General features: G+C 42.1%; 1 protein-coding gene across 8 annotated transcripts in view; it reads right to left on the minus strand.

Moving 5' to 3' along the window:
- Positions 1 to 549: 549 nt before the first annotated feature.
- DMD (dystrophin) overlaps positions 550 to 12,207 on the minus strand; it is a 2,197,254-nt gene continuing 2,185,596 nt past the window's right edge. For 5 of the 8 annotated variants that reach the window (XM_032883124.1, XM_032883125.1, XM_032883122.1 and 2 more), the window contains one exon: positions 550 to 3,113. In XM_032883124.1, coding sequence (XP_032739015.1) covers positions 3,016 to 3,113 — 98 coding nt within the window. In that variant the 3' untranslated portion in view covers positions 550 to 3,015. Of the gene's footprint in view, positions 3,114 to 7,702; positions 7,735 to 12,207 lie in introns of all 8 variants that reach the window. The other 3 variants (XM_032883126.1, XM_032883129.1, XM_032883128.1) reach the window with 1 other exon arrangement.

Raw genomic sequence — 12,207 nt, forward strand, 5'->3', positions numbered from 1 at the left:
CCCAGCAGAAATCTCCCCTGTGGGCATGCATCCCACAGATAAGACTTTGGCATGAGTGACATGACTACACAAAAGACGGGCAGTACTGTTTGTCTCTGGAGAAGACGGGAAACCACCCACATGTCCCACCGAAGAGGGCAGCTTAAGTGGTATCCCACTAACCTACACTGGAATATTGTGCAACTATTAAAAAAAGGAACGAGAAAGCATTTTACGTATTGAGATGGAAACATTTCTTGTGATATAAATAAGAATGGCTGGATCTTGAGTCCATTCCTAAATTTAAAAAAAAAAGGTACAGAGCCAAGTGCATAGAAAGCTATCTCAGGTGTCAGAAGAGGACAAAAGTAGGACCGTGTGTTTGTAATTGCTTTCACGATTGTGATCGTCTGGAAGGAGACACAAGAAATTAACATTTGCTCACAGGCCAGTGTGCATGATGTGGGAATAAGGTATTTTCACCACTTGGCTTTCTCAATTTTTCACTCGTCAACCATATCACTGTATTATGTCATTAAAAATCAAAGACAAAATACCGTATTTGACACATTTTTTGTAACATAACTGCGTGCTTTATTGAGATACACAGTAAAGCAGTAATATAATACAATAGTAAGGCATATATTTGGTGAAGTCTGATATGTTGTGAAAATGCAGTAAAACTGAAGTTTAAAAAAATAATTAGTAAATGTTACAGTGTTGGTGTTAAAACACAATATATTAGGATACCCAAGTAAGAACCCAGTACCTGGAAACAATGACAGAACATGCCATGTGATGTTTATGCTTCAGTTACATTATGATTTACAGTTTTAATACTTGGTGGTTATAAAGAACACGAAATAATGTCCAAATTATGCTTAAAACGTAGCAATAAAGCTCTCAGTTCTTATTCAAAAATTTTAAGACTCACTCCAGAACTAATGTCTAAAAGGTAAAATGAAAAGATTAAAACAAAATTATGCACTCTATTTACTTCTGCTTTTAGAATGAAACTTAAAACTGCTTAGTATGAAATAACACAACCCCTTGCTTTTAATTGTGGTTAAAAAAAAAAATCCACAGGGAAAAGAAAAAGTCCAGTGTCACATAAAGGAAAAAGAAATGCACGACTAAAAACCAAATCTTTATGTCATTCTGTTACCTTAGAGCTTTGGGTTTTCTTTCGGAAATGACAGTGGGGGGAAAAGTGGGAGAAAAATGTTCACACGATGGACAAGTAGTGGGGCTGTGAAATCAAGTGTGCACGATTATTAGGAACACCCCAAAACCAAAGTGAGGTAGAAATAGCATGAGAAGCATGTTAATTATCATTAATAAAATAATAGACAAACCCACTCTGCAAAGTTAATGACACTGACCTAAGAGGTAACAGATTTGCAAAACAACAGGTCACACGGTGATTTCTAGTGAATGATTAAAAACAAATGAAAGCCTAAGAAGACAAGAGAGTAAAACTTGTTCCTACCAGTTAGTCCTCATGGGTTACTCTCTCTTTGAACAATGTTTGTTTGTGTCTCTAACCTTCCTCATCCACCAGCAAGGGTTTTGGAGTACCCTTTGGAACATGGGAATCCATCTACGTTTCCCCTTCCAGACCTGTGTGGAATTCCTTGTAGAGAAATGGGAAGTAGAGAGGAAACAAAGCTCACGCACGGGCTTCTGGGTGGGGATTTCACAGGAGCACACCGTGATGAGGCTCTTACACACCTTCCCAAGGGCTATTTTAAATGAAGTCTTGTGGCATTTAAAAACTCCTTGTGATGGGGAAAAAACATCTTTAAGAAAGCAAGCAAGCAAGCAAGCAAAACGCCCTCAATTACCCACTGCTGCTTTCACTGTGAGGTGAGGGAAGAGTGTGATTTCATTGCAATTACAAAGATCTCTATGTATGGTTATGAACATTCATCCAATCCTTTACTTCAAGAGTGGCCCCCTCCCTCCCGGGGATTGGCTGCAAATCCACAGCCCTCCAGCCCTACAAGGAAGTCCTCCTTACTGTCTGAGTTAAAAATGTCTTCTGATGTCGTGCCTTCCACTGAAGCATCCTTACATGTAGATGGAGGCACTGGCAGCAGCGGGAAGCTGACTGTCCCAGCTGAAGGATTACTTGGACAGTGAGTCCCGTGTGTTCATTCCTACATCCCTTTTTAAAAAATTCAGTACCGTAGCCGTCAGTGGAAAGTTTCAAATGAGAAACAGCTGGAGCCCCAGACAATGTTCTAGTGTGGGAGTTGCCTCCTGGTTTCAGGCTCTGGGGAAAATTCCTTCTAGACCAAGCAGGTAAGCCTGGATGACCAGAAGCAATCTCTTTTCGGGAGGAAGTGGCCAGATCATTGGAACAAGAAGTTTCAAAGGTCTCTAGAAAGTCCGGTCTATTTTATCTATATACCTACAGTATTTACATACTTCTAGACATATAGATGTGGAAAGCGAGAACCCACAGCCAGTCCCACTCAGTCTCCAGAAAGGGCAAAGTGATGTAGTCAGATGTGGTGTTAGAGGAAGTCCTATCTTTACGAGGCCAGAAAAGAAAAAAAAAAAAACCATGAATTTCATATGGATATCACGCTAAAACGATGCGAAACAATGCGCTGCCTCAAAGTTTGTGTGTGTGTGTGTGTGTGTGTGTGTGTGTGTGTCTGTGTTCTTAGGGGTTTTTATAAACAACTTTTTTTTATAAAGCACACTTTAGTTTACAATCTTTCTTTATAACTGTTATAAATTTTTAAACAACCCAAAATGCGTTCCATATAAAGAAATGGCAAGTTATTTAGCTATCAAGATTTTACATGTAGTTTTCTTATAACTTTTTTTGTACAATTGCATAGACGTGTAAAACCTGCCATTGTTAACAAAACAATAACAGACTTAGAAACTACTGAAATCTACAGTATAGTACCACTACCCTTCACAAAAATATAGATTTTTTTTTCTTGTAAACTCTTACTGTCTAATCCTCTTTGTTGTATGAATATTATAAAAACCATGCGGGAATCAGGAGTTGTAAAACATTTATTCTGCCCCTTCTTCATCTGTCATGACTGAAACTAAGGACTCCATCGCTCTGCCCAAATCATCTGCCAAGTGGAAAAGGCTTCCTACATTGTGTCCTGGAAAACAAAGAGAGAGAGAGACGTGACACTAGGTGCAGATCACATCATCCTGACTCTTCACCATCTGGGAGATCCTTCCCCACCTCTAGCTGAAGACAACACAGAAGCTGCACCGAGGGTCTACACAACAGGATTCGGTTTTTCACCCATTTCCAGGAAGAAGCAAAGCCTTGTTAATGAAGCCATTCCACGTTGTTAGTATCAGCTTAATACCAGATCAGGCTGCCATGGTCATTTCAGTGGAAAAGTGTCAGAGAGTGCACTCATCTTCCCAACGGGAGAAGCCTCTAGCCGGAGGCTTCCACGGAGAAGCACAAGGTTCCTACTGGAACAGGACCATCTCTCGATGGGATGGACTTTCCCCGCCTCATCGTGGGAGAGGACTTACTGTGCCCTTGTTCTTGAATTCTCGGTTATCATCTACTACCCCCCGCCCCCAGAACTGTCACCACTGCCAGTGCCACTACGTATGGTCATCACCATTCTCATCACTGCCACCATGACCACGACACGGGATCTTCACTTCCATGCTCTTTCAAGCCACCGGCTCACTTTTAAGGCTACGGTGGAGATTGTTTTCTCTCTGCTTTTACTTGAATTGAAAAACAAACTCTTGAATCAACCTCTTTGTATATTAACATTGGAATTTGGAAGCTTCCTCAGAAAAATCACTTTTCATTCCAAGTGACTCTAGAGCCTAATTTCAACATGACCCCCATGCAGAGCACGGATTTGGGTATCCGGTGAATCTACTTTTGTTCTCCTCCTAAATGGAGGTTAACTATCAGAAGAGCCTTTTAATAATAATGTGACATGACCTAGCACTGATCCCCCAGCATGGAGCCCAAAAGCAGCACCATGTCCCTGCTACTCTGCGGCAGAATTCCAACCTAGAGGAAGCTAATTTGAGACCTGCTTTATGACTTGCCTTTTCCTATATGTCCCATATTTTTATATAGCTAATTTTAATTCTTGGACATTACTAAATCATTCTCTTCTTGGAGTACTGCCTTTAGAACTAAAAATGCTTTACAAGGCTATTATTACCCTGCCATGTATCAACTTTACGGATTCTCATAATTGTTAAAATCCCTGTAAAAAGTAAAGATAGACTAGGGTAGGAATTCTGTTCTAGTATTTACTTCAAGAGAGAGGGTCTGAAAAGGATTCAGAGGCCGGCACTTACCCAGTGTTGGCACCAGATCAAGTTAAGACTTACTAAGTTTCACACCCTTCGGCCATTTACACGAAGGTGATCACTTTTGCAAATCTTGTGGACCTTCATCAACGCAGTTTCAGTGAGAATCAGGTTTTTAAAAGTCACATGGAATTTTGCTTGAGATGGCAAAGAGGAAAACTTGGACAAAGCAGGTGTTCTACTCATAGAGCGGGCTGGGAGCATGGCAGCCCTCAGTGAAGAACTGAAGTCATCTTCGGCTTTTTAAAACCATAAAAACCACTGGAGGACCCAGAAGGTTCTCTGCTGCTCCTTAGAGCCAAGAGCACCACCTAGTACCTGATGCCACCAGGCTAAAGGGCTTCCTTTGTATCTGTTTTGCACAGCCCAGCAACCCTGGGAGCTCTACCCTATTATTCGCGTGTAACTGAAAACAGGTGGATGGCCTGAATTTTTTCAATGACTTGCTGTTTTAGCAGTGATTAAGGAAGCCAGTATAAACAAAACCCAAGACCTTTCCAACCTGATACCTGGACAGAAGTCACACTATTTCTCATAATTCCCCTCTAACTATAGTAGAGTCCACCAGGGAGGTAGAGAATGTCTTTCAAAACCTAAACTGAACAGGAAAGAAATTACTGATAATCAAAAAGTATCTCCTTAAACCTGCGGGCTAGGGAGTGTGGCATGCAATTCATGAATAAATGCTTTGTAGATTACACAGCCATGCGGTGCTTCTACTCCTTGAAATGATGTTCAGTTACTACCCGGAGGGAAAGCTCTCGAGACTCTCCAGAGGCATCATTTCTAGGGGTATCTGATATTTAAAGAGTGACTGGGTAAAAAGAGAGGTTGGTTATTCTTAATAGACCACACACCCTCCCACAAAATGTGAGGTGGCCTTTCACCTGTCCGGACAGTTTTAAATGTTCACAAATGACCTCAAGGCTCTCCCTGCACTAGAAAAAAGAACCACCTTCAGAGTCCCCTCACTGTATCTATAGTATGCCTTCGGTTACTTTATTTATAAATACCTGTTTCACCAGAATAATGACAGCAGTGTTTTTCACGGAGGTGTTCATTAGAGCCAGAAAAAATATTCTATCCCTTTGACAGAATACTGCTGCAAAGAATCGTAACTCAATCCAGTGGAGGCATAAAACTACAGTGTGATAGGGATACAGAAAACAGATCTGTATCCTGGTTCTATTATCCATGTGTGGAAGGCAAAACATCAGTGAGGTCATTAATTTTACCTGACAGATTTTTCCAAAGTCAAAATTAAAATCTCATACTATGAACGTGAGAGGCCCTGAGAAGGAGGCCGGACTATAGGCATCTTCAATCCGCTTCAGGCACAAGTTGACATAAAAATGCGTCCATAGAAAGTATTAATCCATTCTTAAGTGAGGATCATTGAACACAAACACCATGCACTGAACATGAGGGCAGCGGTATGTTTTTCCAAGCTGGCGTGAACTGCAACCCATTTAGTCCCATGCCACCACTGCCTGAAGGAGTAGTTTTCTTCGGCAGTGACTGGAATTGAGAATTTCTGGCAGAGATCCAAGACCTCAAAAGCAATCTGGCACTCTTTTTTTTTTAAATACAGTTCCCAAACAAATGGTTAGCATTCACTTGGCCACAGCGAAGCCGGGGTAGTGAAATTTGTATTTCTCTTCTCTATAATTTAATCTTTGAAAAACTATCTGATCTACTGTACCTTTGAGGTGATTTTTTAACAATAAAAACATCACTTTGATTCTGGGGTTTTCTGGAAACGTATCTGACTGGAATACGGCTCAGGTAATAAAGTTTCCAAATGCCTCTGTGACCTGAATGATACACGGGCTGGCGTTTTCTAAGATTCACTTGTTCATGAGAGAAACATGTTCAGGGCACTCTAAATTAAGGTGCAGCTTTTTGTAAAACTTTAAGAGAAATTGTAAGGGGCACTTACCATAAGAATGAACCCAAGAAGCCTCACCTAAGAAGTATGTGAGCCAGGCAAACCATCAGGAGCATTCACTGCTTCATCAATTCGTTTCCTGTTTCTCCTCCCAGCCTATCCCTCCCCCCTCCCTAGGAGCCCAGTGTCCCAAGCCTTGGAAGAGAGCACTGGTGCAAAAACACTAAAGGATCATTAAATTCATTAGACTTGCACGGCATGGTGTTGGCAGACTTTCCGGTAGGACTCCTTATGTTTAAATGAATCAGGAACTCCTCCAGTCTAGCCTGTTGCTAAGGATCTAGAATCTTCTCATGTCAGCACTCTCTCCCCATTCATCCAGTCTCCCAGAATAGTGGATGTTATGGCCACCCATGGAAGAGCTTTCCTTCTCGCATCCTTCATGCTAAACTCTTGGTAAGGACAAGCCTGTTTCCCTTGGGCTGTCAGTCAACACTCTGTCATCTACTAGCCCTCTGATTAGGAAACTGTTCAGATGCTGTTTGATAAAAGTATGCAGCAGCTTTCCCTGAAAAGCCTCACACCACATTCAGCGATAATATTGTACCCTACCCCCTTTTAACCCATAAATAGGCACTTAAAAACCTCTCAAGACTCCCAACATTCAGTTTTTAACCTTTCTATGTTCTACCTGGGTTTCCAAAGGCCACGTGAAAACAGAGCGCTTTCTAAAGGGCTAGCTGACGTGATGTGAGTCTTTCCGACACCCTGTTCTCAGGGGGCAATTCAGCAGAAGAGTGTGGCCCTGGACCCTGATGGCCTGGATGCAAATTCTGGCTCTGTCACCTTGAAGACACTGCTTACTCTCTCACTGACTCAGTTTCCCAGTTTGTAAAATGGGGTTGATAGGAGTACCTACCTCAGAGGTTTGGCATGAAGATTACCTCATGAAAAAGATGGCAAGTGCTTAAAACAGTGCTTGGCACAGTAAGTGCTCAAAAAAAAAAAATGTTAGCTAGAGTGGGACAGGAGTGTAGGAATGAGGAAAAAAGAAAACAAAAACAAAATGAAGTCATTCCAGAAGAATAAAAAACCCAGGGCATTGGCAGAAAATGCTAGGGTCCTGAAAGCACACAGAAACTTGAGGACTCCTCAGTTCTGTTGGAGGCTAAGTTTATGCTGAGGGTTCTGTTTGTGTTACAAATGGCAACAGATGATGAACTGTGGGCTAACGACCTAGGGACTACCAAGGGTTGCCATTTCATAGAGATTCCTGTTCCCCAACCCCCTGGTCCTGTCGTCATGGTGATGACAATGGCAATGAACATTTGAAGAATGTTCCTCATGAGCTCCAAGTGGAGAGGTGACTACCATCCTTACGTGATGACACATGTAGTACGTACATGCGCGTGCATACACACAATTCTTACACAAACGCCAAACATAGAAAGCGCGATGAGACACACAGAAGCCGTGGCTGTGAGCCTGAGTCTCACTAACCTCTCTCATTGGCTTCCCAGGGGTATTTCTTCCTTTAATAATGGAGAGAGGAAGAGGCAGAGATATCAGAAAGGAAAAAAATGCATAAATATACAGTTTCATACCAATTTTGCTGCTTTTACCAAACAAAAGTTGAGAAGACAATTCATTTATTCCCTTCTGAAAAAAGAAAAAAAACAACAACAACAACCAGAAACAAAAAGAACCCGAAGGACACATCCAGTCAAATAACCTTTACATACACTTAAAATCAGTGTAAACAGGTAACACAATCCAGGAGACATAACTTACAGAATCCATAGAGTTCATGTGTTCAACCGGATGAAAAGCTGGCACAGAGTAGGAATCTGACAAATTGAGCATTGTTTTTCCAGGACAACTTTAGAACCTCAAGCTCAACGTCCAAAAATCTCAATCTCTTTACTCTCGACAGTACACCGAAACATAAACGGGAGTGGATGTGTGCGCCAAAGTCTGCACCCCAAATGCAAGGCGAAATGCCACAGAGGCGAGAGCCCATCCCCTTGGGAGATTTCCTTCTATCTGGTAGAAGCTGAGCACGCCCATGATGAGATTGGGGGCACTTGAGAAAATAGGAAAAAAAAAACAACAAGAAAACAACGGGCGGGGGGCGAAGAGAGGAGTCCCACTAACGGGCAAACCACAGAGCCAGATCTAGGAACGAACCCTCAACTTCCTCCTCATAATTCACCAGATTCCAGGAGCCTTGAGAGTAGACTGCTGACGACTCACTGGCCTTGTTTGTTTTAGAGAATCCTCCGACTGTATGTGTTTATTTACTTTTGAAAAGCAGGTTCTGGTCAAGTTTTCTAGGGTAATAATTATATCGGACAGAACACTAGGAACCTCTGACCATACCTAGCACATCTGGGGCTTGCAATTTCCTCTCATCACCAGGGCCTTCAAGTGAAATACTGTTTTTAAGACTCTGAATTGAGTGATGGTACATTTCCTGAGACCATCAATCTTAGGTGAAAGCCCAGGATTTAGAGCAGATAAAAAAAGAGCTGTGGGAGACCCTGTGCAGCATCTCCTGTCCCCCCAGGGCCCCCCATGCTTGAAGGCTGCAAGGACTAATGCACCCTGGGACAATGTGAGGGCTACTCATTCAGACCACAGAAGCATGGCGCTACTATTCCAAAAGAAATCTTTCACAACTCAAGTTCACAGTCTAAAACTTCTAAGATACACTGACCCACCCTCCCTCTCTTCCTTCTTAATTTTCCCGAGTAAGTCAAAAATTTCTTGTAAGTATAGAAACTACAGGGTAGCCTGGGTGGCTCAATCAGTTGAGTGACTCTTGGTTTTTGCTCAGGTCGTGATCTCAGGGTCTCTGGATCAAGTTCTGCGTTGGGCTCCAATGTGCAGCATGGAGCCTGCTTGAGGTTCTTTCCTCTCCCTCTGCAGCCCCTACCCCCACTCTTTCTCTCTAAAATAACTGAATCTAAAAAAAAAAAAGTATAGGGGCACCTGGGTGGCTCAATGGGTTAAAGCCTCTGCCTTCGGGCAGGTCATGGTCCCAGGGTCCTGGGATCGAGCCCCGCATCGGGCTCTCTGCTCAGCCGGGAGCTTGCTTCCCTCCCTCTCTCTCTGCCTGCCTCTCTGCTTACTTGTGATCTTTCTCAGTCAAATAAATAAAATCTTTAAAAAATAAAAATAAAAGTATAAAACTGCATGCTTGATCATGTAAGCACGGTCAAGATATTCATGACATTCCTCAAACGAGGGAAAAGAGAGAAAAAGGGGTACTGGCTCCTAGTTGTGGTGTTGCCAGTGGTAGGCCCATACCAGATGAAAGGAAAAAAGGGGAGGGAGAACATTATTTCATTCTTTTTTAAAATTTTTTATTTTTTATTAACATATAATGTATTATTAGCCCCCAGGGTACAGGTCTGTGAATCGCCAGGTTTACGGACTTCACAGCACTCACCATAGCACATACCTTCCCTAATATCCGTAACGTTCTTTTTTTTTTTTTTTAAAGATTTTATTTATTTATTTGAGAGAGAACAAGAGAGCATGAGCAGGGGTAAGGGCACAGGGAGAAGCAGACTCCCTGCTGAGCAGGGAGCCCCATGTGGGGCTCAATCCCAGACTCCAGGATTTTGACCTGAGCTGATGGCAGTCAATTAACCAACTGAGCCAGCCGGGTGCCCCACATCATTTCATTCTTAATAGCTCAGACAAATCCCAGCATGAATTACTTATCCCAGCATGAATTACTCATCCATTCCTTTCCACTCCTTTATCAAGTATTTTTGCATCTTTGTGTTTGGTGGTTATACTGTCTGGTAGTAGAATTCATTCCCTTCCCCTACAAGACTGTGAAGTCCTTTAGGCCAGGGCCCATGTATCGCTTATCCATCCTCTGTATCCCTAGTACCAACTGTACCTCAATACTATGGGTTTCTGACGAATGCTGATTGAACTGAATTAGTAAGGTAGCCACTAGATCATGGTCAAGAGTCCTTTGGTGTTTGTGGTAACTTGGCCCTCACTGTCACCCTGTTAACTCGTGTGCCAAGAGCTGGTAACTTGTTTTGGTCTTCACCTTGGTCTATTTTTAAAACGTAAGAGCTTCAGGAAGGAGTGTTGTTAGAGAGCAGTATGATTCAGTTTCAAAATGTAATTATTGGTTTCCTGAGTGATAAAGGTTACATATCTTTATTCTACACCAGGCCATATTCTGAGCTCAGTATCCACCGGCCACTGCTAAATATGCAGCAAATGACTTGGGTTTTGTTTCAGGTGCTTCTTCAGAAGCCATGTTTCACATACCGTGGCCCTTCCAGAGCTTTGTTAATCCTAATCTCTTTCAAAATCCGCTCTCGTCACTTGGTTCCGATGTGGTCACCAGCACAGTACCAATGGAAGTTCTGCTTTTTGTTTAAAGACAGTTAAATAGTATTTTCCCTTGTATTGGACTAGTTTCTACACTGACAGAATAGAGGCTATTTTGGTTGCGCCACTTAAAAACATTGTTTACCAGTAAAAAAAAAAAAATACAAGTGCCAGATAAATTTTATTTCATGAATACATTCTTTGGAAATGAGTTTCCTTAGACCTTCAGTTAGGGTGTCCATCTGGCAATGTGGGTATGCTGTCAGGAAATGAATCAAGAGAAAAAGGAAATATGCCGGGGGAGTTCTGCGTCTGGAGAAGTCAACTTTCCTCAGGCAGTGTGACTTGAGAGGATTCATTATTCAGGATTAGAATCTCGGGACATGACTGTTTTGGGGGGTGGGGAGTAGCTGTACCTTCTTAATCTCTGTTCACTAACTGAAAACGTTAACAAAGAATGAGTCCCTTTTTAGGATTTCTTTTTTTTTACCAAAGTGAAAGAAGATTCTAATGGCTATACTTTAAATATGGAAACATGTATGATCTCTGGTGAATATGGACATGAATACACAAATCAATTCAAAAGCAGTTTTGTTGAGTTCCAAGTTGATCAGCACTGAGAAGTCTGTGACCGTTATGTACGGAACGAGCTAGAATGGAAGACTGCGTAAAGCAGGGGTTGGCAAACTTTCTGTGTGAAGGGCCAGACGGTAAACAGTTTACGCTTTGCAGGCCACACGGTCTCCAAAGCAACTGTTCAACTTTGCCACAACTACTCCCTGCTGGGAGTGAGAAAGAACCATCAACAACATGCAAATCAATGGGTGTAGCTGTGTTCTAATAAGACTTTATTTATAAAAACAGGTAGTGGGCCGGATGTGGCTCCTGGACATTTACTTTGTTGGTCCCTGGTATAAAGGAGTAACAGCTCAAAACTGATGGAAGCGGACAGGCAGCTGAGTGGTGCCCGAAAACGGGACATGTGAGCTCGTCTTGATGCTGTTCTTCCATAGAAGAACCAGAGACAAGACCTGAATCTTAGAAGATGGCAGTTTTCGCACAGCTGTTGGGTGGCTAATTTAGAGGCATTTAACAGAATGTATGTGGGCTTTAGGGACGGGTGGGTCCTATGAGAGAGGATGGTATGGATGTTGGGGAGAAAAATAGTATGGCACAGGTCACAAAAGACATACCTGCAGGGCACCGTTAGCTGTGTTCTGAATGGTCTTATGCACTAAGATCTTATCTTGGACCCCATTTGTTCACTAATTAGTATATAGTGGCACCTCATGTTTAGAGAAGCCAATACCATACCACTGATCAGGAAAGCGTCTCTTCCGGAAACGCACATACATATGAAAATGCCTTTGCCAGAATGCAAAACGACCAGAGACACAGGGACAAATCACTTCAATTGTTTGTTTTAAAAATATGTTTATCGCACATTCTACCCATGTACTGTTCCTATAGAATAAGGGTGGAGATTTAGAAAGTGCCTTATAGGAGATAATGATTTTTATTACAGCAGAATTCAACTTCTAAGTATATTTATAGACAGAGGGACACATTAGTGGTAGTAAATAGATTAAAAATTGGCTAATGTTCTGTGTTCAATACAGAGCGAGCCACTGAAATCCCTCAAG

This window comes from Lontra canadensis, unplaced genomic scaffold (genome assembly GCF_010015895.1).
Source record: "Lontra canadensis isolate GAN:19392208 unplaced genomic scaffold, GSC_riverotter_1.0 scaffold86, whole genome shotgun sequence".
Classification (NCBI taxonomy): Eukaryota; Metazoa; Chordata; class Mammalia; order Carnivora; family Mustelidae; genus Lontra; species Lontra canadensis.